Source organism: Nycticebus coucang, chromosome 4 (assembly GCF_027406575.1).
Source record: "Nycticebus coucang isolate mNycCou1 chromosome 4, mNycCou1.pri, whole genome shotgun sequence".
Lineage (NCBI taxonomy): Eukaryota > Metazoa > Chordata > Mammalia > Primates > Lorisidae > Nycticebus > Nycticebus coucang.
The window spans coordinates 129,312,296-129,340,102 of NC_069783.1; the positions used below are offsets into that span (position 1 = coordinate 129,312,296).

Sequence of the window (27,807 nt, forward strand, 5' to 3'; positions counted from 1 at the left end):
TGAGGAAGCAGATTAATTATGGCTTAATATGCACCAAAGTTGGGCAGAGGAACTCGTCAAATGGGAGCCCTCAGGGGGCACAGAGCTACTGAGGAAAGGCCAGGATACCCTCTGCAGCCCCGAGGGTAGGTGAGGGTGAGAGGCTTCTGGAGGAAGCAGGGGCTGCCAGGGTAAGAAGTATCCAAGAAGGGCTTCCAGGACATGTGTCCACCCAAGCCCTTCCCAGATCTCCATTTCCTATCTGGAAAATAGTGGTGGCAGTGGTGTCTATAGCACAGGACCAAATGAGACTACATACTTAGCAGGCTTGGCATAGAGTCCTCTCAGGCCTTGGGCACACAGCTGCCCTCTGTGGTGACAGCAGATGGCAGGCCGGCACCCCCCAGCTCCCTGGCACTAGGACCACATCCCCAGCCACCCACACAGAGTGCAGGGAAGGGCCAGTCACATTGGCATACTTGTGCAGCAGGCACACATTCGCCACATGACCTTCGAGCCTCATCCCAGTCTCTCCTCACATTTTCCTGGAGTGGTCCGGGATGTATGCACCAAAGACCAAGTTCCCTTGCTCCCCCACCCCTCATAGGAGGACACTGAAGGCCTGGATGCCTGTGGGGACCACACAGGGATGCCTGAGCAAAGCCATGACAGGTCTGTCTCTCCAGGATGGAAAGAAGCCTCCTCACACCCTTAAAGGCAGCAGCCTTCCAAGGAGGTAAGCCATGTTCCTGCTGTCCTGGACTGGCCACAGTAGAGTGTCGCTTTACCCCAAGCTGGGTTCTGAGTGGACATGAAGGTCTAAGCAAAAGTCCTGCACTGCCATGTCGGGGCTCCACAAGTCCTCTTAGGAGACAGGAGAGGTGGGTAGAGGAGAGACAGTGGCCAGCTGACCACACCCAGAGGCATCAGTGTCTGCCTCATTCCAGTGCTGCACCCAGCTCAGAGAGTCTAAGGGCTAGGCCAGGTCACATAACCAGGTGGGGCCCTCTTAGCCTTCAGGCTGGTTGTGGAGGCTGAGTCCTGGGTGCAGCTGGGAGGTGAGGGGTCCCGTGGCAGCCTAAGGCCTCCCTGAAGCACACAGAGGGTAGAGAGGACTGACAGGAAGCTAGGGCCCAGGGTGTGGGGATTAGGACCAATTCAGGCAGAAGCCAGTGTAGTCCTATGGCCCAGCCCTAGGCTGGGCATGACAGGCCTGTCCAGTCTCCAGCTCACTCCTGATCCCCAGAGCCATGTGTCTTAAAAGCTTGGTAGCTCAATCTGCTCAGCCAAATGGCCTGTCCTCTCAGCACCCTGGCTGGACTTCCCAGGAACTGAGTGGTGTAGACCCCTATGAAATAGGAGGTCGTGGCCAGGTTCTGCCCACAGGATCTCTGGGTCCTTCCACAGGGTTAGTCCACAGAGCTGGCTGTGTCCCTCAACAAGAAGCTCCAGCCCTATCTAGCCCTCCCTATTGGCCTCTAGCCAACTGTCAGCTGCCCACCCTCCCTTGCCTGTTGGGTCCTGGGGTGACGCCTCCATGACCACCTGCCTAGAGAGTTCTCCATCCCCCATGCTCCACCCCCTGCCCCCCAAGAACCTCCTCAGCACTGGCCTGGACCTATCCATCCCAGCCAACACCCTGAAGTAGAGCCCAACCTCCAGCAGCAAGGGCGCTGGCCAAGGTGCTGACCGTGAGCACAGGAAACTGGCACTGTCAGCTCCCTCTGCAGGCCTGGGCCCTGCTCCCACTTCACAGACCTGTGGGCAGGTGGAGGCCCAGGTCCCAGCCTAAAACAACCTGGAACAGCCAGGCTTGGCTGCTGGAGAGAGCTCCAGTGCCAGAATCCTCCACGCACCACTGGTTTCTTATTCACTCCCATGCCACCCTGACCCAGCTGCTCTAGAAGGGGTGGAGTTACAACCTTCAGCCATGGTGGGCTGGGTCACTGATCATGAAAGCCCCCCATGCCCAGTCAGCAGGAAAGGGTCCTCTCAAGTCCCCTCTGCAGCACAGGGCAGCCTAAGATTGGGGCTTGGACCACACCAGCCCTGTTCTCAAACTGATGGCCAAACAATCTCTCTCCTGGACAAGCTTGGGAGAGAGCAGGAAGAGCTCAGGTCCTAGTCTGCGGGCTGACAGGCACTACAGGAAGGATGCTGGTTTCAGGGTCAGGCTTCGGCTTCTCTCTGCCTTTGTGAGCACAGCCTCAGGTTCCTCATTTGTGCAATGGGTGACAGAACTCCTGTGTGGCTGCAGGAGACTAACTGAGCCACCAGGGGCCCAGCTGGTGGCCCTCTGCAGCCAGAACCCACTGAAGAGGCAGTAGTGGGTGTACACCCTGCCCCTTCAAGAGCTAGGGGCAGAATGCCTGGGGGTTCTGGGCTCCATCTTATCTCCCATGTGCCTGAGAATTGAGTGCACTCCACAATGGCCCAGAAAACCAAGGCTGAACAAGTGCGGCAGGGACAAAGCAGGCAGAGGTGTGGTCAGGGACACAGAGCAGCAGCCAGAGGAGTCTGGGCAGTGTAGCCTTCACACCAGGTCAGAGGACCAGTCCAGCATGGCACAGCCCTACCAGGCTGCCTGCCATCCCATGCTTGGATGGGAGTTGGAGCTCTGGAGATTCATCCTGCTTTCCTGGGTGAGGTGGGTGGGCCACCAGCCCTGAGCTCTGCTCATCTCCCTTAGTTTATCTCCCTTCATGGTTGGGGCCATATCTAGGAAGAGGCAGAGTATACAGAGTGGCCCAGTCACCAGGTCTCTCTGCTTCCTGTTACCAGATGAGGCAAACAAGTCTCCAGCCACAGGAAGGAGCCAGGATCTGACCTCAGGCTGGCCCACGGGCTTCCTTGGGTCTGGGTCCTCCAGCCTGGCACCAACTCCACCAGCTTTCATCCACATGGTCCCCTCACTTGCAGGGTGGGTTTGAGGAGGCTGGGGCTGACCTGGCTCCCAGTGCTCTACCCCTGTCAGGGCAACCTACAGGACACCAGCCTGGCAGTGGTCTGCAGACCCCAGGATGCACCAGGAGCTCATCTGTGAGGCTGGGTAGATCCTCCCAGCAAGACAGAGAGCTGTGACACCCAGACTTGTGTTTGTGAGGGTGTGGTTGTCACTGGAGTCCCTCAATTGTCACTGGGGGCTGGCTTAGTGGAGAGTGGGGGACACTAAGCAGGTGGGCTTGGGGAGGGTCTTCTAGGTTTGGATGCACAGAAGGGAAGAGGCAGGGGACACCTGAGGGATTAAGAGTAGGATGAGGATCTGGGTCCGATCCCAGTCCTGGGATGGTACAGAGAGGGGTGCAAGGGTGGGTGGGCACCCTGGAACTTTCTCAAACCTTGAGCCTCCTTTTACTTACTGAAAAATGGAGGCGGTCCCACTCTGGAAAAGGGCTGCTGTAGGGGGCTAAAGGATCAAGAATTTAGCGGGGCAAGTAAGGGGTAAGTCCAGACAGAGGCCTGGGGCACTCCTCCCATCCCCAGGCCTCGGGACAAAGCCCTCGCGAGTTCTGGCCCACCAAGGCCGCCACGCCCTCCAGCGCGCTGCTCCAGCCCCGGCCGCCATCCCCGTGGCCGCCTGCAGGGGCCGCCGCCTCTTCAGGAATGCGCCGCCTTTGTCTGGGGCGGCGCGGCGCCTGAGCTGCGGCCGGTGAGCGCCCCCTGCGGCCCGGCCGGCACCCCAGCCCGCGCCGCCGCCGCCCCCGCCCCCGCCCCCGCCCCAGCCCCGGCCCGGGCCCAGTCGCCCGCCGCCCTCGCCCGGCCCTGGCCCAGGTGAGCGCCCCGCCCGCCGCAGGCCCCGCCCTGCCCCGCCCCCGCCCCGCCCCGGCCGGCGGGGGGACCCGGCGGCTTCCTCGCGCGTCAAACCACATGATCCCATAAAACATTCATCCGCTCTCGGTCCGCGCCTGGAGCGCCCCGCTAGTCCGCGCCGCCGCCCTGGTCCTACGCGCCCGCGGCCCAAGCCCAGCCCAAGCCGGGCGGAGCTGAGCGCGCCGAGCCTCGTCCCGCGGCCGGGCCGGGGCCGGGCCGGAGCGGCGGCGCCTGGATGCGGACCCGGCCGCGGGGAGACGGGCGCCCGCCCCGAAGCGACTTTCGGTCCCCAACGCGCCCCGCCCGACCCCTACGATGAAGAGGGCGTCCGCTGGAGGTGAGTGACGGCGCCGCGCCCGAGCCCGGCCGACGGGGATAGGGGTCAAGGGGGTGGCTCGCCCCCTGCCCTCCAGCTCAGGGCCCGTCCGAGCTGCCGAGGCTAGGGGAGTGGTGCTGGGTGGCCGGGAGGGCCACCGCAGTGCTGCGCCGGGTTGGGGCCGCGGGCGCTCCGGCCCCGGGAGGGCGGAGCCGGCGGCAGCAGGAAAAGTTGCCGCTTCCCGGGAAAGTTGACTGCGACGGTGGAGCCAAAGATGATGGTTCGGGTTCCCTAAGGCCGGGCCAGGTCCGCTGGTGGGAGCAGCGGGCTGGAAGGGCGGCGTCTGGCTTCGGGGTGCCCCGGCTGCGAAGGGGTTAATGAGCGGGGTTTGCAGAAACGCGGGTACCCAGGAGAGGCAGGGGGGTAGGGGTGTCGGGCGCCTCCACTCCCGCCTCTCCCCGACTTGGCCCAGAACCTCCTGTTTCTCTGAGGTCAGGCCGCAGCGGGATGAATGGGGGCGTTGGCAGCAGTAAAGGGCGTGAGGGAGAGGGGTGTCCCAGCGCCGCCTTCCTAGGGCGGCGGTGAGAGGAGGCAGCAACGCACCCCCATCAGCAGCCTGCGAGCCCCTGAGGGGTGCAAAGGGCGGTGGGGCTCACAGCATCCTCTCCCTGGCGGCCCTCCTGGGACCCCTCCCCCAACCTGGCCTGAGGTCCCGGAAGTGGAGGCGAGGGAGGGTGGGCTCCCGGGTGAGTAGGCTTCCCTGCCTGGAGGCGCTCCCCAGGTGCCCTCCAGCTGCCCTGCTCGTGTCCACCGTGCCGCAGGCTGCACACGTTTCTTTGCACGTGCACGTGTCTACACAGGCTGCACACTTGCACAGGCATGTGCACGTGCACACCACGGCTGCCCCAGCGTGCACATGCACACACACTGCGGCTGCACACACGGACTGTGAGGGTGCACATGCCTCTCCTCGCCCCCGCCTGCCCACCCACGGCCGTGCACACGCATGCAGCATGCCTGCCTGCCTGCCATGGTCTCCACCCTTAGCATATGCTGGGGCCTTTAAGGAAACCCACTCCCACACCCACATGCTCATGTGTTGGGAGAGGCTCGGGGCAGCTGGGTCTGCAGACAAGGGCGAGTCACCCTTAGTGCCACTTCTGTCTACCTACCTTGTGTCCTGGGCATCTTCCCCTTCATGCCCTGTGGGGTGTGTGTGTGTGTGTGTATGTGTAAAAGTTCACATGCATCTGCACGTGTGTGTCTGTACGCGTGACCAGGTGTGCCTGTGGGACAAAGTGCCTATGTCTCTTTGCCTCTGGGAGTGTGTGCCCAGGCAGGCTGTGGCCGAATATGGAGCAGGGACCCTGGAACATGTATTGGGGGTTTCTGGAGAGCCCCCACCACAGGGTGTGAGGAGTGTGGGGAGTGGTAGCCGATGGTAGGCTGGAACCAGCCTGGGTGGGGAAGACCCATTTCAAACCTGAGATAGGCAGACCGGACCCTGGGCACACTTGGCTGCCACTGCAGCTCAGCTGACTGGAACAGGTGACTCAGAGGGGCCCTTGGTTTCTCCATGGTTTCTCCTTGCTCCAGCACCTTGGTTTCTCCATGTCAAGGACCTCTTTGATGAGGGGCTCCTTAGTGGTCTCACTCACCTCAGGTTGTGTGGGGCACTGAGCAGGGGTACGTTGTGCCAGGTGAGGGATAAGGATCCAGCTAACCCACTTGAACTCTGGGGAAGACCCCAGGCTGGGACTCAAGGGTGGCCAACATCTCCTGCTGTCCCAGCCATCATCACTGTCATTCAGAGAATGACAGGCTGGTCATCCTTGCAGGGCATGTGGGTAAAAAACATGCCAATAATGGAGGGGCGGCCAGAGGACTGGTGCCTGGGATGGGGTAAGCAGTAGGGCTGGCCACTGCTTTTCTCTGAACTTCAGTCTCCCTTTCTACAAAACAGGCACTGTCCTGGTCCTGCTCCAGTGAGGTGAGGAGGAAATGAGCCCCTGGGTGGAAGGGGACCACACTGGGTGGAAGACAACATTTTGACTCCATCTAACAGAGCAGAACTAGGGCTTAGATTTGGGTCTAGGCTCAGCCACCTGCTGGTGATGTGACTTTGGGTGACAAGTCACCTCTCCCTGCCTCAATCTTCCTCACCAGTGGCATGGGCCTGTTGGGGACACTTCAAGGCTGCGCCCCTGTGGAGTTGGCTCAGCTTTCCCCATGGAGTTCTGACTGTAATGCTTCTGCTTTCAGAATGCCCCAAACACCTCCACCCACCCCACTCCTTGGGGAGGTCTCTGGAACCCTAACACTGCCGCCTGGGCCCCTCCCTCCAACCTATTCGCAGAAGGGGCAGTTAAAGCCCCTAGAGGGAGGCGACTGGGCCAGGGCCACAGGCAAGCAGAGCAGGAGGATGGCGGGTGGGAGCAGGGAGGTTGTGAAGGGGTGTTTCCCAAGCTGGGCAGCTTCCCCACCCTGACCCTTGCCACCTGAGGGACCTGCAGGACCCAGAGCTTCAGTTTCCTTATGGCAGGATCCTTCTGTGGGAACTGGCCCTCTTCCTGTGGTCATGCAGTGAGAAGAAGGAAAGACGCATGCAGAGGGTGTCCAGGCCAGCAGGTCTCAGCAAGGAGAGGGCTGGGCTTGTGGAGGGTTTGGAGAGGCCCCCAGCAAGGAAGGCCAGGGACCATGGAGGGTAGAGGAAGGTCCTGAGAGGCTGGGGGCTGATCCTCCAGGGGCCCAGGGTTTGTTTGCTTTTGTTGCTAGTGACAGACTATCTGTGAGGGGCAAGGTTGCCCACAGACGGCACAGCCCCCAGAGCCATGCCTTCTGTGTTCCTGCCCAGGGCTTGAATTTGTGGCTTTGTGAAATGGACGCCTATGGGCAGCCAGTTCAGCACAAGGAATGTCAGGCTGGCGAGGCTAGGATGGGCAGGAGGCAGAGGGAGCCCTCCTGCTGTCCTGGCTTGTGGCCTGGAAAGTCCCCCTGGGAGCCTCAGTCTGTGCATCCAAGAAAAGGGTCAGGAGAAGGGAGCACAGGAAGGAGTTCCAGGGTGACCCACTGGGCATGTGAACAGTGTGTGTGATGGAACACATGGCCCATGTGTGAGCAGTGACACATCCTGGCCTTTTGGCCTTGGCTGGGTTTACCAAGGACTTTTGGCACTTGGTAGTACCAGGTGAATGAGTTAATACGGCTCTGCCCCCAGCCCACTGAACCCTGATCTCTGACTCGCAGGCATCCAGAGGGTCAGGCAGTGCCCCTGCCCTACAGCCTGGCTGCACCCACACCCCAGCCAAGGTCACTGGTGCCTTCCAGCAGCCAAATCCCAGGTGCCGCATTTGCTCACAGCCATCCATTCACTCACTCATTTGTTCCTGGCTTGTGAGACCCTAACCTGAGCCAGGCAAGTCAAGGGGTGTAAAAAAAAAAAAAAAATGAAGGAAAATAACAGTCAAGGGAGAAGATCGCTGCCATCTCATGTTTCTAGGATTAAAAGCTTTAAAGTACTGTTGATTAATAGAGTGACCTGGGGCAAGACAGGCTGGGAGGTGTCCCACCCCTATACTCTTCCCCCAGCCCCCACATCTTTCTGCTTGGTCCCAGGGCCCAGCTGGGTCTCACCATACCAGGCGTTTTGTGCTGCAATTTCTTCTTTTTTCACTGTATTTTAAACATTTTGCACATTGGAAACTATTCTTGTGCATCATAGGTTTACTGGTGTGTGTGGAATCCCTTCCTGAGGCTGCACCATAATTTATCTATCCAGACCTGCATTGGCTTCCATACTGTCCACAGCCGAGCAGCTGGGCTGGAGAGATGCAGGCATACCCACCCCAAGCACGTCCCAACTGGCACCTGCCAGGCCTGGGGGCTAGTCTTGTGCCCCTGCCCTAACTCTTGGGCCAACGTCTGGGGACAGGGCACAGGGCCAGATCCTGGACCCCTTGCTGTCATATGGGGGCTTTGACAAACATGGGCCAGTTGGGTGGGCCACTGAGTTGAGTGGGATTTGCTTCTAGCCATCAACCAAGATTCCAGCTCTGAGGATGGCTGTTAGGGCAGCGATCACTGCTTCTCTATTGCCTCTCTTCACACTGTATCTGGACTCCCTGGCCATGACCTGCTGGGGGGTGATGATGGTGTTGTCCCACAGCTGTGTTTCATTTGATGGAGGCAGACCATGGCCCTGGGGACCTGCTGGCACACCTCAGGGAGTGGCCTTGGGGAGCTGCTGAGCCTGTTGGCCCAGGCAGGCCTGACAGGCAGTGAGCCCCTCCCCCAGCATGTGGAGCTGATCTAGGATGTTGAGGTCTCAGGAGCTGACCAACCCTTGTTCACAGCAGCCTGCCAGTGCTCCCAGCTCCCTGGTCAGCCCCCTGGTATTCTTAGCTGGCTGCCTTGACTTGTATTCCATGGAATTGCAGGTCCTTGAAATGTTGCTGGGTATCGAATAAGAATTTTAGGGTCAAATTTGGAACCCACTGGATTAAATGATGTCATTGGAGCTCCTTTACTGTGGGTCCTCCATCCAAGACACCTCCCTAACATGCCTCCAGCTGAGCCCCGCCTGCCTGAACTCCCCCATGCCTGCCCCCAGACAAAGCCTCAGCCCCTCCTTTCTCAGGGCCTAGGCCAGAGGGTCTTGTGTAAGCACCTTCCCCTCTGCCCTCACCAGGGATCCCCCACCCCTTAGGGCCTCAGTTGTGGAATGGGGTGAGCAGTGCCCTGTTTGATACATTTGAGGGCCTGGTGTGCCCAGGAACCTATTTTAGGAAACTGGGGCTGAGGTCCTTCAGAAGGCCAGAGGGAGAGATCTTTGGGCCCCCAGTAAGGGCCGCAGGATGGGTGAACTGTCCCACACAAACTCTGTACCCTCAAGGCACCTAGCGGGCAGAGGGACCACTGCTTCTCCCAGCAGTGTGAGGCAATGTGCAAATTTAACCTTTGGATTTATGACTCTATTTCTTTGCAGCAAATGTCACGGGAAATGTCAGGCCAAGGCTGAAGCTGGGCAAGGGGCCCATTGAGGAAGGGATGGGTCTGAGCAGGCTGGAGTGCCAAGGAGCTCAGGCTGGAGTGGGGGTCCAGACCCTCACCTCTTCCCAGGAGCCCTCTCAGATTGCCCCTTTGCCTGCCTGGATCCCCAGCACTGTGTCTTCAATTTGTCCTGACCGTTGTGACCTTGTTGAGATGTTTTGTTTATTTGCCTCCTGCTGGGGCCCAGATGGGGCTAGTGTGGGAATCTGCCGGAAGTGGTGTCCCTGGGTCAGTGCCCTCTGGGTGGGAAAATGTTCCCAGTCCTCAGTATGTGGGGTGTGGCACTCTGGATGTTGCAGATAGGGGCTGAGTGCAGGGCCAGGGTGAGGGAAGGGCTGGCCTGTGGCAGCCCCAGGCCCGGGAGCAGGCCCCTCCCTGCACAAAGTAGGTGCTCAGTGAGAAAGGCAATGAGTGGATATGGAAGGTGGAGGTGGATTCCAGCTGGGAGTCCACGGCCCCTAGACTTATGTGGCCCTGTCCTCTCCTGGTGCCAGATCCTCTTCTGAAGCCACAGCCTGGCACTGACCCCTAGGTCCTGGCGGCTAGTCAGTGACTGGTGACTGCCATAAGCTGGGCTTGAGCGAGGTGGAGAGTGGGCAGACTGCCTGTCTCTCCCATCTTTCTCCCCTGCACATTCAGCTCCCTCTCCTGGGTGTCTCAGGGCCTCCTGGATTCAGCATCTGCCAGCATTGTGTCCTCTGTCCCCAACTTCAAAGCCTGTGTCCCAACCTCCTTCCTCTACCCATCCCCAAAGGCAAGTTCAGTGACCAGGCTGTCCCTCTCCCCCTACATCGGTCTATCCCTCCCTAAGGGCTGCCTTAGACAGGCCCTCAGCCATGGCCACCACCCCACCCTCACCCCAGATGCTTGCCTGTCGCCTCATCCTCCATCCAGGACACCTCCCTAACATGCCTCCAGCCGAGCCCCGCCTGCCTGAACTCCCCCATGGTTGCTCCCAAACAAAGCCTCAGCCTCTCCATTCTCAGGGCCTAGGCCAGAGGGTCTTGTGTAAGCACCTTCCCCTCTGCCCTCACCAGGGAGCCCCCACCCCTCAGATTCTAGTGCCTGTCCCTTCCCCATCTCCACATGCTCCACACAGCCTGACTGAGACAGCTGCTCTGCTTAGGGGCTCCAGAGCTGGCCATGTGCCTAGCAGGGCACCACTCTCTGAGCCTCCCTACACATCCATGGATGTTGTGAAGCTGGAATGGACAGAGGGTGAGCAGCCCTCAGGCCTGGCAATGTGGGAGCTTGATTTGGGCAAGCTGGAGGCTCCTGTTGGTCCCGGCTTCTAGGGCCCCTTCACGCTCTCACCCAAACTAGCTATGGAAACAAGGGCTGGTGATAGGGCTTCAGGGCCTGAGGGTGAGATGGGCCCTCACGTCACAGGGCCTCCCAGACTGCCAGGGCCTTCCTGCCTACCCTGCTTTAGGGGTATCTGGAGTAGAACCTAGGCAGGCAGTAGAGAAGGGCATCAGGGCCCTGCCGAGCTCCCTAGAGCAGTGGTCCCTACTGGACCTCAAGATACAGAGGAGGGGCTGCTGTCAGGGGCTGCCCCTCCCTCAAGAGTCCTTGTGCCCTGAGGGTCCTGCTCAGTCATCCCTAGGAGAGGCAGCTACATATTCATTTATACCATGAGCCCAAGTGGCCATGGTGGGATGGGAGTCCAGCATACAGGCTGCAGGCAAGGCTGGCAGCTGAGGTGTCCTGAGGGAAGGGTGAGTCCGTGTGCAGGGAGGGGGATTCCACTTCTCAGCAAGGAGCCTGAGGCACAGTTAAGGTCTCTGGGCAGAAGCTTGGCCATAGGACCTTTGTACTGACTTGGAAATTTGTTGTTTGGAGGCTTCTGTCTTGTCAGTCTGCACTGGCCTCTGGTGTGTTGGGAGGGACCCATGTTTCTGTCCATTCCGTAGGTGGGGTGAGGCCCAGGTAGTGGGAGGGCAGGTCATCTGCCTCCAGTGTGGCCTTCACCCCAGATGCACCTCCCTCCCCACTTCCCTCAGAAAATGTGGCTAGATGGGCAGTGCCTGTGGCTCAAAGGGGTAGGGCGCTGGCCCCATATGCTGGAGGTGGCAGGTTCAAACCCAGCCCCAGCCGCAAAAAAAAAAAAAAATGTGGCTGGAAGCAGAAATCCATAGAAAGGTCAGTTGGCAGGGATTGGGCAACGCCGCTCACCCAGGCCTGGACAGCCACCAGTATGGCAGCTGAGGGAGGGCATGGAGCTGGCCCAAGGTCATGTAGGATGTGCCCTTCCAGCTCTCCTGGCCCCTCCTGCCTCCACACTACACCCACCAGGAACCTGGGAGTCTACCCTGGTGTTCCTTCATGGAACCCAGCCAAGTTTCTCCCACACAATCTCCACTCTCCATTTCCCATCGTCTGCCCTAGTTGAAGCCTCCCAGCTCCCCTGGACAGATCCAGCCCCTCATCTTCAGAAAACACAGAGCTGGCAGGTGTTGCCCTTACCACACCCCCAACCCCTCGGGTCCTTGGAGCTTCCTGAGAAGGCCTGAGCCTGTTCAGAACTGGCCTCTTAGGATCTCCTTTGGGCCAGCAGTGCAGCCTCCTAGGAGCCACCTGAGGCAGCAGCATTGTTACCCTGACCTGGAGCACCCATCACCCCCCTGCAGGAGCTCTGGAGGCTGCAGGTGAAGCCACAGTGCCCCCTGGCAGGGTTAGAGGGCACCAAGATGCACACACCAGGGTTGGGGAAGCCCTGGGCATGTCCCGTGGGAAGGGCTCCCAAGGGGTAGTTGCTTCTTCCTCTGGTCTCTCAGCAAACTCTTCTAGGCCTCAGTTCCAGGCCAGCCCCATGTTGAGCAGCAGGGTCAGTGAGGCTCTTGTGACATGCTCACACTGGCAAGGTCTCCTAGGTCCCAGGAAGATGCCCCAAAGCCCATGAGGTCCCTGGGAGTGCTAGTATGGCTCCTGGGGGAGTGAAGGATCCTGAGGCCTGCACCCCCATGTGGTCCCCACTGAGGGCACACTGGCCCTAGGCCTTAAAGAGGAGCCGGTGCTGCTGGCCTGGGCGGACAGCAGTGTGGGGAAGGGGGCTGGCAGCCGGAGTCTGAGAAGCAGAAGCCGTCATGAGGCAGGTGGGGCCGCCCTGGTCAGGGCAGGGCAGAGGGAGGAGGGGGGCAGGGGAATGTGTGGGTGCCCAGAGGGCAGCAGAGGGACAGACGGAGGCTGTGGGGTAAATGGTGGCTGCCCCGTTAGCCCCAGTGAGAGGCCCGCCCACAGCTCTGGTGCTCCTGGCTGCCTGACACATGGTCCCTGCACACAGGGCCATGTCCAGGCTGTCTTTTATCTCCCAGGCTTGGCCCCAATTTATGTCAGGCAGAGGCTGACACAGGGACAGGTGCGACAAGTGTCTGGCTTCCTGTTCAAAAATTGGCAAAAGAAAAACTCTCCCCATAAAGACATTCAATCTACATACCTCCTGAATGTCACTGTGAGGACACGTCATGGCCCAGACAGATGGCAGCTCTAATGGACTCCATTCTTCACCTGCTGCCAGAGCAACAGCCAGCCCCCAGGGTGGCCTGAGGTGGGCACTGGGTGGTGGGTGCTGCTGGGGCATCAACTCCCCTGCAGAGCAGTCTCTGATGCCCTGCCCTATCCCCACGCCTGCCCTGCTCAACAGGGACTCCAGGAGCAGGTAGCCCAGACATCAGAGGCTCTGGGGTCTCAGGACTTCCATCCTCCTAGCTGTGGGGGTGGTATACGCCTGACACCAGCCTGGGCACATGGCAAGAGCCCCTCTGCACCTCCACTTTGTGGCTGAAGCATTGCCTCCCCCAGAAAGCCACCCTGACTCCCTACCTGGAGGTGCTGTGAATATCCCCTGCAGGTTGGGTGATGTGGGCATGGCCATCTTCATCACCCACATCCAGGTCTCGGCTGTGATAAGAACACTGGGATGGGGCAGAGTGTGCAGCACATTGCAGCCAGAGGGGCTGCAGGCATGCACACTTGCAGCCCCAGTGCCTGCTTCCTGCCAGGCAGCCCTATGTTCTTCATCCCTGCCTTGCATGGGCCACCCCACCTGTCTCTCAGCCCTGCTTTGCCTGGGGCCACAATAGTAAACCAGCAAGCCTTTGGGGGCTGGGCTTTCTCCTCTGTAGAGTAGGGCCAGGGGTCCTTTTGGGAGGTGATGTGAGGTGCTTCCCCAAGGAGAGGCCCAAGTACAGGCTGCCCCATCCTGGATGGGTGGGCCAGGTGTCTCCTGTGCACCACCACCCTAAACACAGCTTTTGTCATCTCTATTTTCCCTGGAGGGAGTGAGTCCTGAGAGGCTAGGAAACTGCCTGAGGCCCCACCCTGACAGAGCCACAGCCTCAAACCCTGACCTATTCTTCAGAGCTGCCCTGCAGGGACCCCAGGGTGAAGGGACTCTTGGAGAGAGTTCCTCTCCTGAGTCAGTGCAAGAGAACAAACAGAACCAACCAAACACACTCTTGATTTTATGTTCATGGTAGAAAACCTGAAAAAATACACCAAAGTTTAGTTCAGGCTGCCGTAACAAAGGATTGGGTGCCTCTAGCAACAGAAACTTATTTTCTCATGGTTCTGGAGGCTGGAAGTCCAAGGTCAGGGTGCCAGCATGGTTGGGTTCTGGTGAGGGCTCCTTCCTCTGTTGCAGGCAGCGGCCTCCCCACAACACACACAGTTGGGGAGGGGAAGAGAGTGTGAGGGGTGCACTCTGAGATCTCTGGTGTCTCTTCCTCTTCTAGGCCATGAATCCCTTTGTGAGGGCCCCACCCTTACAACCCTATCTAACCCTACTCACCTCCCAAAGGCCCCACCTTTAAATACCATCACATTGGGGGTTAGGGCTTCAACACATGAATTTGGGGACTCACACACGTTTAGTCACAACAGAAGTGAATCCACTCATGGTGCCCCTCAAAGAACCAGCCCTTGGCCCTGGGAAGCTGTAGCCATGCCATGGATTCCTCACCTCCCTCGCCGGGAACATCAGTACCCTGAGGGCTTGGGTGCTGAGGTGCTCCTGGGGGTGGATATACTCAGGGAATGCTGCCTCCACAGCTCCACAGAGCCTGCCGCTTGCCCTTAGTGGTGAGCATTTATTGCATTCACATGACATTATGGAGTGCCTACTGTATGCTGGTCAGCACCCATGGTTCTGCCTCTGTGGAACTGACAGTCCAGAGGACTGAGCACAACATAAACCATGTCGAGGCCTGCTTGGATGGCAGTGTGGGTGTGGGGTGGAATAGGCACCCTTGCAGTGGACAGAAGGTGGAGAGGTGTCAAGGGGACCCTGGAGTGAGCCCACCCAAGAGCCCTTCCTAGACCCAACCCTCAGATTTCACAAATGAGAGACCCAGCAGTGCCTGAGCTGGGCTAAGGGGCAGGCCTGGGGAGTGACCCAGGCTCACTACCTGCTGCAACGACAGTGGGCGATGGGGAGCGGGGGGGCAGGGCTGGCTGTCTAGCTGGCTAACTGTTGGGCTGCAGGGCTCTAAATATGCATGAATGGGAAGAGGTGGGGAGGCCCTGACCCTCTGTGTTCAGCTGGGGGAGGAAGGGGTAACAGGGGTGCTGTGAAATCATTAGATTTTTAGGACAAGAGAAAATGCTTCTGCAGGCTTGACAAACCAAAGCCATGGAGGCCAACTGATTGCCGGGATGAAAGATCAGGCTTTGGGGGTCACATTGGGGCTGTGTGCATCAGGGCCTTTGGATGCCCCCTAACCCCTGATGGCCCTGTGGTGGCCCCCAGTGCAATCTTGGACTCTGGGGAGTCTGTGGCCTGAGCTTAGTGGGGTAGGTCCTGGACAGAAGTGCTGAGAAAATGAGACCAGGGGTGCCCACCTCCCCCCAAGGCAGCCCACTCCCTTCCACTGCCCCCTCACTCCCACCCCTGGTGGCACATCCGCCTCAGGAAGTAGCCGAAATACACTGACCTCCTTTTCTGGGAGACAGTGGCGCCTAGGCCTGCCACCCTCATGGGTGAGAAGCTGCCAACAATTTCCATCCCAAATTGATTTCAAATAAGGAAGAGTTATCACACACAATCATATAGGAATAATTTATCACTCGTTAATAAAAGAGCAATTACTTATTCACGTCACCCCTGCCTGCACTCCACAGGTTCAGTTGTGCAGAAACGAGTTGGGGGCTCTCAGAAGCTGAAAGAAGCACATTTGTGCTCAGCCATGGTCAGGGCCCAGAGGCTGAGAACTGACTCCAGTGCAAGGGAGGGTCTGCTGGCCACCTGGGGCGGGGACTCGGATCTGTGACCAGGGAGGGCACAGGAGCAGGTGGGAATGAGGAAGGGCAAGTGGGGGCTTCCTTAGGTGTGAGGGGCTGGGCCAGTAAGGTGAGGAGCGTGGCTGCCTGGCCAGCAGTGGAAGGCTTGAGCACAGAGGTAGACTTTTAGGCCAGAGCTGGTGCAGGATTGCAGAGACTTCTGAAGCCAAGAGCCCAGAGTGTCCTGGGTGGCCCAGATACATCCTCAGCCACCCTTGGCTGAGCAGGGGGCTGGTGTTTGAGGCCCCGTGCCTGTGCCAGACGCCAGACACCCGGCTATGCATCCAGGTGCTTCCTGAGCTCACCGTCCCTGCTTCTCCTCCCGCACCTCAGAGACACCTGCTTCTAACCCACATTTGTCTCCACCTTCTGCAAGATACATTTTCCTTTTTTTTCTTTTTATTTATCTCTGTTTCTGAGATTTCAGTGCCAAACATGCAGCTGTTTTTCAAAACAGTAGCATTTTGGTTAACACTATCTTATGGAAGGTTAAAACCTGCACCCAGCCCTCCGAGGCCAGTCTGGAGGCTCAGCTCGCTCTGCCCCACCTTCCATCCTCCACAGAGACAGCCGCTGTTGCCCATTCACTAGTTTTGCCAGTGGTCACCTTCCCATTTCTGCGGTCCCCACCCCAGCTCTGTCCTCTCTGGCACATACCCCATCATGGTCGTCTTGATGCCCATCAGCTAAATTCACAGCTGGGGCCTCCCAACCCAGGTCACATAAATGCTCTTCACCGTCCCACACAGGGTGGGGGTGACCTCCTCTCTCTTGCAGGGCTTTTTGTTTTGGGGGGTTTGCCATGCTCCTGGCCTTACTCCTCCCCACATTGGGGCTTCTGTCGAGGTCTCCTTCCCCTGCCCCATGTGACTTCCTCCTACCTGCTGGCTTTGCTGCCTGGCCCCACGCTTCCTCTTCCCGGGTTTACTGCACCCTTATTCTGGCTGACACACAACCACAACTCACACCCTAAGGAAGGCATGGTGAAGTCTTTCCAGGAACCCACCTATGTTTACAAGCCGGTTCAGACAGGACTGAATGGGTCCGGAATTCCAAGTGGAAATTAGTTTCCCCTCGGAATTTTTCAACTTGTTGCAGTTTTGTGGTCTCCTGTCATTCCATGTGCTGTGGGGAAGCCTACTGTCTCCTTGCAGCTCCACAGCCGATAGCCACAGCTTTCCCTATAGCTTCAGGCCTCTACAGATCCCCAGGCCCTGAAATTGCCCCGTGAATGCCCAGTGGAGGGCTATGTTCTCAGCTCTGGGAAATTTTCTGGTATTATTTCTTTGCTGACTTTTTTCTCCTCTATTTTCTTCTGTTTTCTCTTTCTAAAACTCCCCTAAGACAGATGTTCAACCTATATTTGTCTTCTGAATCTCATTCATTTTTTTTTTCATTCTCTTTTTGTTTTTCTTTCTGGAAGATTTCCTTGACCTTGTTTTCCAATCCCTGTATTGATTTTTTTTTTAATTTTAGCAATTCTATTTTTAATTTCTAGGCATTCTTTCTTGTTCTCTAATGGATCCTAGTTCATAGCACCCTGTTCTTGTTTTAAATCGCTTTCCATCGCTAGGAAGCCACTAATTAGATTTTTCTCCTAATTTTTTTCTTTTCTCCACACCATCTTCCTATAGAGCAGTGGGTCTCGACCTTCCTAATGCCGTGACCCTTTAATACCATAACATGAGGAACCGTATTAAAGGGTCACGGCATTAGGAAAGTCGAGAACCACTGCTATATGGTTGTTTTCCCTCTTTACCTACACTGGCGATGATGACGTTTTCCAGACGTCTGGTGGTCACTGGTTTTCTGGGCACTTTTACAAGGAAGCTGATTATGAACTCTGGTGAGATGGGGCTTGTCTTCTGGTCATTGGGCAGGGGCCACCCTGAGTACTCCTGGATGCTAGTGCTGGATACTCTTTTCTCTGGGTGTTTCTCCAGGGAACAGGCCTGCTGCCGTGTTCCCCGCCCCCCAAGAAATGTGCTCCACGTCACCACTGTCTTAGTGGGTCTTGGGAAGGGGATAAACATGTCTCTCATACAGATTCTGTGTTGGTTGGTAGGTGGGCAGGCAGGGAACCACCAGCATCGTATGGGAAGCTGCAGCAACTGTGAGGTGAGTGGGGCTGCGCAGGGCCCAGGCCTGTCTATGAACCTCCTTTTTCTGCTGAGGCTGAGGGTGGTGGAGCTCGTGGGGAAGCAGATCAAGATATATTTGTAGCATAGCCTGGCCACCATCCCTCCTCCGGCCCAGACTCGGCCAGGCTCCTGCCTGCAGTATCTTCTGGACAAAGCAAGGGCTGGCTATCAGGCCAGCCCAGAGTAGCTTTGAGGCTGTTGGAGCTGAGGGATCTGCATGGCTCCAGATGCCACATCTGAACTGCGCCTCATGTCCCTGGGCTATTCACCTGAGACAGGCCGACTAGGGTCAGACACACAGGCCTCTGGAGAGGCCATAGAGCTGGGTTTCCAGGCTGGAGGCACCTCTGGGGTCCTGGGAGAAACGGCACATCATTCCTCTCATATCGTTTGTTGGAGATATAGAGGGGGCTGGCAGATTCTCTAACTACTCCAGGAGTGGGGTGGAGGCCACATCTGAGCTGCAGGGCCCAGCTCCAAGGCCCAGACTCAGCCGACCCAGGAAAGGAGGCCTGGGTGAACGTTGAAGTGCTGTGGGAGCCAGGGAGGCCAGGTGTCTGCCCCTCCCCTTGTGTCATCCCTAGACTCGGTCTGCTCTGGCACTGAAGTGACCAGAGGTCTTGGGGGCCTTGATTGTGTGCCCTGTCCCCTGGCCTTGCTGGTGCCCTTGTCTGAGGAGTTGGTTTGATGGTCACACCCTCATTACACTGTGGTAGGGTATGTCACAGGGATGTTATGAAACTCTCAGGAATAAGGAAAGTCCCATCTCTCTTCCCCTCCCTTGCTGCTGGGCCCAGTATGAGGTTGGGGTATAATGGTGGACTAATGGGGACTCCATTGGAGACAGATGCTCATCAAAGGAGCCATGCTGGAATGGAGCATCTTTGGGCAGAAGCCCTGCCTAGGGATTTCTGGCATCCTCTCAGCACTGGCCACTGCTCACATACTGCTGTGGCTCCCATTCTTGTCTAAGGCTGCCTGCACCCCCCGGGGGGACTCCAGGTCAGCCCCAGGTGCCCTCTATCCAGGCGTCTTACATATAGCTGGTGTGATTATGATGATGATAGTGTTGGTAGTGATGGTTACAATGGCAGCGATGGTTATAGTGATGGTGATAATGATGGTGATGGTGGAGGTGGTAGTAATGGTTCAATGATGTTGATGGTGGTGATGGTGGTGATAGTAATGGTGATGTTGATGGTGGTGATGATGGTGATGACGGTGGTGATGATGATGTTGGTGATATTGATGGTGATGATGATGGTGATGTGGTAATGGTGACAATGATGGTAATGATGGTGTTGGTGGTGATGGTTACAATGGTGATGATGATGATGGTGATGATTATGGTAATGACAGTGATTATGGGAATATGATAGTGATGATGACAAGGACAGAAAATGCCTCCATTGCTCACTTTCACCTTCATAGTCCTGGCCGTGGGTCTGCAGAAGCAGCCAGGTTTGAGGCCACTGAGGGAGGTTCGCCGAGGCACCGCTCTCCAGTCCTCTCTCCTTTCCTTGATGGAATCTTCTAACCTCTAGTGTGTCTTTGTTCTTAACTGAGGATCCTGTCAGCAAAAGCCAGAATCTTGCCTGTATCCCCTCCTTCCAGGCCCTGCCAAGCCCAGGGAGGCAGCTTGATGTTAGTGGGTCAGCAGGCCACCACAGTGTGACCTGGCCAGAGCCCCTGACATGTGGTGCAGAGAGAGATCTCCCAAGCCCTGTAGTGTCCTGGGGAAGTTGGTTGGCATGGCACAGAGACCCTCTTACCTCAGTTAAACCACCACCCACCTGAAGACCACCTCCCCTAGATTTATCTACCCTGAAGCACCATCAGGGTCTTCCCTTTCCAAGCCGGACTGTCATCCAGCACCTCCTCCTCCGTCCCTTTGCTCCTTACAAACAGTTTCATTCTCTTTTTGGAGAGGAAGTTTGAGACAGGGTCTCACTATGTTTCCCAGACCCGTCTCAATTCCTGGAATCAAGCAACCCTCCCTCCTCAGCCTTCTGAATAGCTGGGACTACGGGCATGATCCACCACTGCACCTGGCTTCCTTGTGTTTTTGTAAGTTTTTCTCTCTTATGCATGTTTGATTATGAGCCTCCTGACAGCCTCTTTAGCAAATTGATTGGTTTTCTTTTAACCAACAGAGTATTTCGGAGTCCCCTTCTCTCCACACCCCCACCCCCACTCCTCATGTGATGCTGATGTTGCCTTGGTCTCCTTGGAGCTAACCCTGCACTGAGAGACCACTGGGCTCTATTTACCTAGACCCACCCAGGACAGTGGTCTGTCTTCTCAGACCCTTGGTTTCCTTTACATTAGGTGGGGGTTCAAGTGACCACAGCTGGGGCTGTCATGAGGGTGAAGGTGGCAACACCCACCTGCAGCAGGCTCTCACAAACCAGGCTGGCAAACTGTTTCTATAAAACATGTGATACTGAATAATTCCAGCTCTGTGGGCCACACAGTGTGTCATAACAATTCAACTCTGCCATTGTAGCAGGAAAGCAGCCTGAGACAACGTACGAGCACACAGGTGCGGCTGTCTGCCACAAACACATCCTTCATAGAAGCAGAGCAGTCTGGGGCCAGTTTGCCAGGTGTCAGTAGATATGGAGGTGCAAAGCCTGTCGGCTGTGGCGGGGATTCTGCTGTGGCCTCTGGCCAGGGGCAACTCCAATAGAATGTCCCAGGCTGAGGAGGGCCATTTGCTTTTTGGTGGATCCCTCATCCCCTGGAGGGCAGGATGATCCCACTGGCCCTCCTGCCGTCCCTGGCCTCTTCTAGTCCCACCAGGATTTCCTGTGGCCTGGACAGGCACTTCCCACAGCTCAGTTTCAAAGGTGAAGGGCTGCGCTAAACCTAGGACAGCTCAGGTGGGGTCCTGTCCAGCTACTGTCCTCCTGACTGAGGCTGGGCTGAGCTGAGCTGCTGCAAGGCTCGCACGTGTCTCTTCACGGCAGAATGAATTCTGCACAGGCAGAGGCTGCCCGCCTGCCTTGTTGGTCATGTTTTACAAGTGCTGAAGGTGAGAGGACACGTGGGGCTGCACGTGCCTATCTTCCTCCACCCAGACCTGGCTTCTGGGAGGGCCGTGTCACAGCTACCCTGTGGCCCACACCCATCCCAGCCAAGACCCAAGTGTGTCTGGGATTCCTATAACATGCTCCCGAAGTCTGCACTTGTGTGCTCAACCTGCCTTTTCGAGGCTGACACTCTGGGCCTCACAGGCAGTGGTCAGCTTTGTGTAAGCAGCAGATCTGAGAAGTGGGGGTGGTGAGGGCTGGGGCTCAAGTTAGGGTGCTTGCCTTGGGAATGGATGTGGGGCCTGAAGCAGGACAGAACCCAGCACTGTGGGCCCTGCGGGGCTGCGTACTTCAGCCTAGGCAGGGACAGGGAGGGTGGATGGGTATGGGGGCAGGTACTGTGCCCAGGCCTGGCATAGGGCGTGGCCCCTCCCTGAGCCCGCCAGGGCAGGGGCATGTCGGCCACTGGCCACTTCCTCATTAGCATCCTCTGGGGACTCAAGCCCACACTGGCCGCCGGATTGAATTAGCCGCAGAATCGAGATAAACCCAATGTGGAGACAAAATTCTCCAGATAATTAGGCAGCAGTGTTTGTTGGTGACCTGATGGAGCAGGGAGGAGGGGGAGTGGGCTCTGGCCTCCTATGTGGCCTTTATGGCCTGACCACCCCCAACAGCACCTGCCATGCAGCAGGGTGGCCACCCATGTTAAGTGTGTCTGCAGTACTCGGCACAGCACCTGGCTGAGGGCTGAAGGGGGAGGTGAGTGGATAGCCCTAGGGTGAGCCTGCCATCCAGGGCCTCCAGTTCTTCAGCTGGGTCAGTACTGTCCCCTGCCAGCCTTCCAGTAGCTTGGAAGGTGGCCCCTTTGGGGGTGCTGTGCTGACTGGGAACTTTGGGGGGAATAGAGCTCAGGTTAGGCATTAGGGAGCTAATCCTTTATTGCCCAGCAAGGCCTTTTAACACCCCAATGCCAAGGTGCTGCGAATCCTCCTTGCCCTAGGGCTGTGAACAAGTGGCTTCCCCCAACCAAGCCTCATTTTCCTCATCTGTAAAAATGTATCAGTAAACTTGACCACCCCCCAGTAGAATTCTTCAGACTGAGAGGCCCCTGGACTGCTGGCTCTAGGTCTGCCAGCATTTCACTGTCTCAGGGTGAGCCCAGACTCATGAGGCTGGGACAGGCCCAGGTGGACAGGGGCAAGGTGAAGAGCTAGAGGGCCAGAGGCAGCACCAGTCATGGTTAAGAGGCCAGTGGCTCTGTCCCAGTCACAGGGTGGCTTCAGTTTCCCCCACCCCTGCATGAGGCTGGGCCTGGAGCCAGCCCAGGTGCAGCACCCTCCCATGTGGTAGGCGTCCTTGCCCTTTGGCAACTTGGCCTGCCATCCTGGGCCCAGCCAGGGCAGTGGGAGCTGGTGGCTACAGCCACAAGCCACTCAGGGCCCCTTGAGGGTTGCCCCCAGGGAGCTGCTGCCACCCTCATTTCCCCAGCACCTACAGACCCAGAAGGGACAGGAAGTACATGGGAACAGCGCTGACCCTGCACGTGACTGTGAGCTGGAGGACGGACACCGGGCGGGTGTGCGTGTGAGAAGTGAGTGAGGACAGGCGGACAGATGGACGGGGGGTGGGTGAGTCAGCTATGGAAGGCCAGCAGGAGTGGGGAGCAGGTGCCGGGAGGGGTGCCCTGACCCTCTGTGGCGTGGGGATAGCACGGGCCCACCACCCCCGCCCAGAGTTATTTCTGGCTTTGGTGTGCTGAGCTATGGCCTCCTGTTCTGCCTCGTAACTGTGGTCTGTGACGTGGCCGCTTCACGGGGACATGGCTGGTGTGTCAGAGCTGAATGACGTCCCAGCTGTGCTCTGGCTGTTCATCTCCGCTACCCAAAGCCTCTGCCCCAGCCCTGGGGACAGCAGCTCAGAGCTTCCCTGGAGGTGCCCTCCAGGGAGAGCCAAACACCCCACACCTGTCTTCACGAGCAGCCTGGCCCCCAACACCTTCCTGCCTGCCCTCCTTCCTGCCCAGGCCATGGACCTTTGTGCTTGGGCTGGACGCACCTCATGGCCCCTCTAGACCTTACTGTGGCTCCTTCCTTGGCCCAGGGCACGGCAAAGCAGGGCTTCACACTCACTCCAGTGCCTCGGCTTTCTAATCTGTAATATAGTGCTGCTAGGACCCTCCCGACAGCCCCATGGGGTGGATGTCCTGCTGCTCCACTGCAGGTGGAGGCACTGAGGCTGAGGGCATGGAGCTGGCGAAGGATGAGGGCTAGTGCTCTGAGTCTCCAAGGCTGCCTTCCCTGTGCCATCCGTCTCTTAGCCTCTCCAAGTAGGAGCAGGGGTGTCTCTGGGGGACAGAGTGCAGGGCCCCAGGAGCTGTGGGAACTGGGGAAGACAGCAAAGATGGCCATCCCATACAGGACCTGGCTCTTGTTCCAGCTCTGTGGGTTGCTGGTGTGAGCTGCTGACCTCAGCAGCCACCGGCCTGCCTGCTGGCTCCTATGGCTGGCGGGCAGGTCCCCAGAGCCTCCCGCCCCACTTCCTGCAAGCCCCTCCCCTTTTCTGCTCTTCCCCTCCTCACCACCCTCCCCTAAAGTACCTCACAGCACCCTTTGCTCACAATGCTGCCTGCACTGGGGGAATGTGCCCACACCTGCGTACCCACCCATCATCCTGGGCCCTTAGCCTCATGGTCCAGGTCCTGTTCCCCGGGGAAAACTCCAAGCCTTCCAAGCAGAGCTGGCCAGCCCTTGTGTCCCTCCTGGCTTCCAAGACAGGCCTAGACTGAGACTGGAACCTCATGCTATGCCCCAGCCCTGACTGCCAGTGGGGCCGTCCTTTGGGAGTGCCCTGGAGGAGACACTGAAGCAGAGGAACAAGAATCAGCCTTTGTGTGGAGCTTGGAGGCGAGGCCCAAGCTAGGGAGAGCCAATGGGGCTGAGCAGGGTCAGGTGGGCACAGGGTGGGCAGCTAATGCTGGGGTGGGGGAAAGTGTGCTCTGACTGCTTTCCCTGTGGGAGCGGGGGCTGTGGAAAGGCTGTTTGCTCACCATATATGTGTGGTAGGGGATGAGCTCACACTCAGAATGGGGACCCAAATGATACTAGGTGAGAGTGGAAGGTGGGGCTTTGGCAGGGGTGGTCAGGCCCATCTCTAAAAGGAGGACAGAGTTGCCGGTCAGCTGGGGACAGAGAAAATGAACATGGAGGCAGACCTGCAGCCCAGAGTGGCCTTGTGGCCCAGGGCTGCAGAGGCCAGGGAACAGGTTAGGGCAAGGGCCAGAGAGACTTTCCAGGCAGATCCAGCCTCTGGGGTATGGTCAGGGGACACTCTCCCATGACCCAGCTGAATCTCTCTTGTCCCCAGGGCCCCTGCTCTGAGTACAAACCTATGCTGCAAAGTTGGGTTTGATTATCTCATAAAAAGATGCCCCCCTCCTGCTCGCTCTGCGGAGGGGTTGCCATGGAGACCAACGGGCAGGCCCCAAGGGGGCCAGGTTGGAGCCAATTACAGCAGCTGCAGCGGGAGAGAGCCCACCTCGCCCAACTCTCAGAAGTTGTTTCTGAAAAGCAGTCTTCTCTGCGGGAATAGAGTCATCCGTGCCTTTGCTCCTGATTCCTTTTTCCTGGCAGTGCTGAGTGCCAGGTGGCTGCCCCCCACATGCCCCTGCCCACTGAGGCTCCATCTTGGAGCCTAGCCTGGGGCATACTTAGAATGGACACAGCAGTCTTGAGATAGAGGAGAGCCCAAAGCACAGACTCAGTTCTGGGGGAATCAGCGGAGCCCCAGCACCAGGCCACTCCCAGCCCACGCCTTCAGGCATAGGAGCCACTTGGTCTTGATGTGCTGGGTAAGGTTATCAAATGTAGTGGGTATCCCGTCTTGGTGTGGTTGGTGATGAGGCAGTGCTGTCCTAAGCCTGCCCACAGTGCCTGGGTCCTGCCCACCCAACCTAGGTCCTTCTGAGATCCAAGAGCAGGAAATGTTTATATATAGCACAGGAACAGCAGGTGAGGGCCTGGGGGGAGCTGGCATGATCTGGCACCACCTTCCCAGGGGGTGCATAAGAAGGAGTGGCAAGGATGGCAGCAATTTACATCAAACATTAGGCCGTGGCCTCCCTCACGGCTCACCTGGGGAGGGGAGCCCAGGCACTGGGGGCTCCGGGCTGGGCGTTCCCTGTTAAAGCCTCATCCTGGGGCTGCCATTCCCTAGCAGCCAAAAAATGTGGCTGCCTGAAGGGTGGCAGAAAAGGCCCTCAGGCTGTGGGGAGCGGAGTCTTTAGGACTTGGGGACCAGAGTCTGAGAGGACATTCATGCCTGGTAACCACTGCATCTGCAGGCACTGGGATTGGGATGTCTGCACTGGCCCAAGCAGACAGGATTCAGTGGGGCAGGGGACCAGGGTCACAGTTCTGGGTGGGGGGAGCTGGCATACTGTCCTCTCCTTCCTCCCACCTGGCTCCAACCCCAGCACTTACCCTCATCTCTGCAGAATCCTGCTCTTAGCCAGCTGCCAGGGAAGGTATTAGCTGTCAACGAAGGTGTTAGCTGTCAACGAAGGTGTTAGCTGATAAGCCCTAACCCTCCCATGGGGTTCACATTTTAATAGACTCACTCCTGAAGGCAGAAAGAACCTTCAGCTTTGGGGAGGAGGATAGAGGGGGTGGATGCTGAGGGGCAGTGAGGCTTACTGCTGGGGCCTGTGGCCCTGCTCCTGAGACCAGGTCTGGACGCACCATCCCAGCAAGGGCCCATTGCTGATACAGGTACTGGGTGAAGCCAGGTGTGTCTGGCCCCCCAGTGGAGGAGGAGAAGCACCTACCAAGAGACTGTTGCTGCTGAGGGTACATCTGGGTGGGAGTGGTGAGGACAGCTCAGTAGTACAGGGATTGGCTGAGGAGGAGAGAGCTCCTCCCGGGGTGGAGATGGAGAGAGAATGAGGCCAGGGGGCGGAGGCTTCAGGAGGCACCCCTGCCAAGTCAGGAAGAGCCTGGAAGGACGTGTGGGGAAGGGGAGTGCACCTCTTCCCAAGCCAGGACCCACATGCCCTCCTCCCTGGTTGTGCACACTCCTGTTTATGGGGTAGCTGGGGTGGTGGTGGTGGGACCCCAGCCCCATTGTTTCCCAACCCCTGTTGATGTGGGGACCACCTGGGGCCCATAAAGGGTTAGGGGGCCCTCTGTGTTCACTGGAGTCCCAAGAGGTGACTACAGCTGTGAGCACTACCAGTCTCGGGAGGTGACACAGTGGACCAACCCTGAGTGTGTGTGAGCACCAGGAGGCGAAGGGAATCTGCAGCAGGGCTTCCTGAGGTGGAGCATGTGGCTCCCAAGGCACATTACAGGCCCACATCATCCATGTGGCATGTGGAGCAGGGGTCCCAATCCCCCCAATCCTCAGAGGTCCCAGCCCCAGCGTCTCCTAAGGCCCATTTCCAGGGGCCTAGTCTCCAGCATGCCCCCGGGTCTCTTGGGGATCTCTGCCAGCTAACCCTCCTGTCCTCTGCCTGCAGGGAGCCGGCTGCTGGCATGGGTGCTGTGGCTGCAGGCCTGGCACGTGGCAGCCCCGTGCCCAGGTGCCTGTGTGTGCTACAATGAGCCCAAGGTGACAACAAGTTGCCCCCAGCAGGGCCTGCAAACTGTGCCCGCAGGCATCCCAGCCTCCAGCCAGCGCATCTTCCTGCACGGCAACGGCATCTCACATGTGCCAGCTGCCAGCTTCCGTGCCTGCCGCAACCTCACCATCCTGTGGCTGCACTCGAATGCACTGGTCCAGATTGATGCCGCGGCCTTCGCCGGCTTGGCCCTCCTGGAGCAGCTGGACCTCAGCGACAACTCTCAGCTCCGAGTCGTGGACCCTACCACATTCCACGGCCTGGGCCGCCTGCACACACTGCACCTGGACCGCTGCGGCCTGCAGGAGCTGGGCCCCGGCCTGTTCCACGGCCTGGCTGCCCTGCAGTACCTCTACCTGCAAGACAATGGGCTGCAAGCGCTGCCTGATGACTCCTTCCGTGACCTGGGCAACCTGACACACCTCTTCCTGCACGGCAACCGCATCCCCAGTGTGCCCGAGCGCGCCTTCCGGGGCCTGCACAGCCTCGACCGCCTCCTGCTACACCAGAACCGTGTGGCCCACGTGCATCCACACGCCTTCCGCGACCTTGGCCGCCTCATGACACTGTACCTGTTTGCCAACAACCTGTCCACACTGCCTGCGGAGGCCCTGGCACCCCTGCGCTCTCTACAGTACCTGCGGCTCAACGACAATCCCTGGGTGTGTGACTGCCGAGCGCGCCCACTCTGGGCCTGGCTGCAGAAGTTCCGGGGCTCCTCGTCTGAGCTGCCCTGCAGCCTGCCCCCACGTCTGGCTGGCCGTGACCTCAAGCGCCTGGCAGTGGGAGACCTGGAGGGCTGTGCTGTGGCCGCCCGGCCTTCCCGTCCCATCCGGACAGGAGGACTCACAGATGAGGAGCTGCTGGGACTGCCCAAGTGCTGCCAGCCGAACGCTGCAGACAAGAACTTGGTACTAGAGCCTGGGAGGCCAGCCTCTGCTGGCAATGCACTGAAGGGGCGTGTGCCACCTGGAGACAGCCCACCCGGCAATGGCTCAGGCCCTCGGCACATCAACGACTCCCCTTTTGGGACTCTTCCCAGCTCAGCTGAGCCCCCACTGACTGCTCTACAGCCTGAGGGCTCAGAGCCACCAGGCTTCCCCACCTCCGGCCCTCGGCGGAGGCCGGGTTGTTCCCGAAAGAACCGTACCCGAAGCCACTGCCGTCTGGGCCAGGCAGGCAGTGGGGGCACCAGGGCAGGCGACTCAGAGAGCTCAGGTGCTCTGCCCACCTTGGCCTACAGCCTTGTGCCCCTGGGCCTTGCGCTGGTGCTGTGGACAGTGCTTGGGCCCTGCTGACCCCCAGGCATGAGAGTGCTCAGCAACCAGGTGTGTGTACATATGGGGTCTCCCTCCACACCGCCAGCCAGCCGGCCGGGTAGCAGGCACCACGGGACAGGACAGGCCCTCCCCGCTGGACATCTCCCGTCCACCGCCCCCATCTCTACCCATCATGTTTACAGGGTTTGGTGGCAGCGTTTGTTCCAGAACGCTGCCTCCCACCCGGATCGCGGTATATAGAGATATGCATTTTATTTTACTTGTGTAAAAATATCGGACAACGTGGAATAAAGAGCTCTTTTCTTAA

At 58.4% G+C, this 27,807-nt stretch overlaps 1 protein-coding gene across 1 annotated transcript; it reads left to right on the forward strand.

The window, feature by feature from the left end:
• Window positions 1-3,849: 3,849 nt before the first annotated feature.
• RTN4R (reticulon 4 receptor) lies at window positions 3,850-27,807 on the forward strand. The gene is made up of 2 exons (XM_053588690.1): window positions 3,850-4,126; window positions 26,119-27,807. The coding sequence occupies exons 1-2, from the start codon at window positions 4,105-4,107 to the stop codon at window positions 27,516-27,518; spliced, it is 1,422 nt and encodes a 473-aa protein (XP_053444665.1). The 5' UTR covers window positions 3,850-4,104; the 3' UTR covers window positions 27,519-27,807.

Coding starts and splice junctions, on each gene's coding strand:
- RTN4R (XM_053588690.1), top strand. CDS start 4,105: ATGAAGAGGGCGTCCGCTGGAG. Junction 4,127..26,118: donor GAAGAGGGCGTCCGCTGGAG/GTGAGTGACGGC, acceptor CTCTGCCTGCAG/GGAGCCGGCTGCTGGCATGG.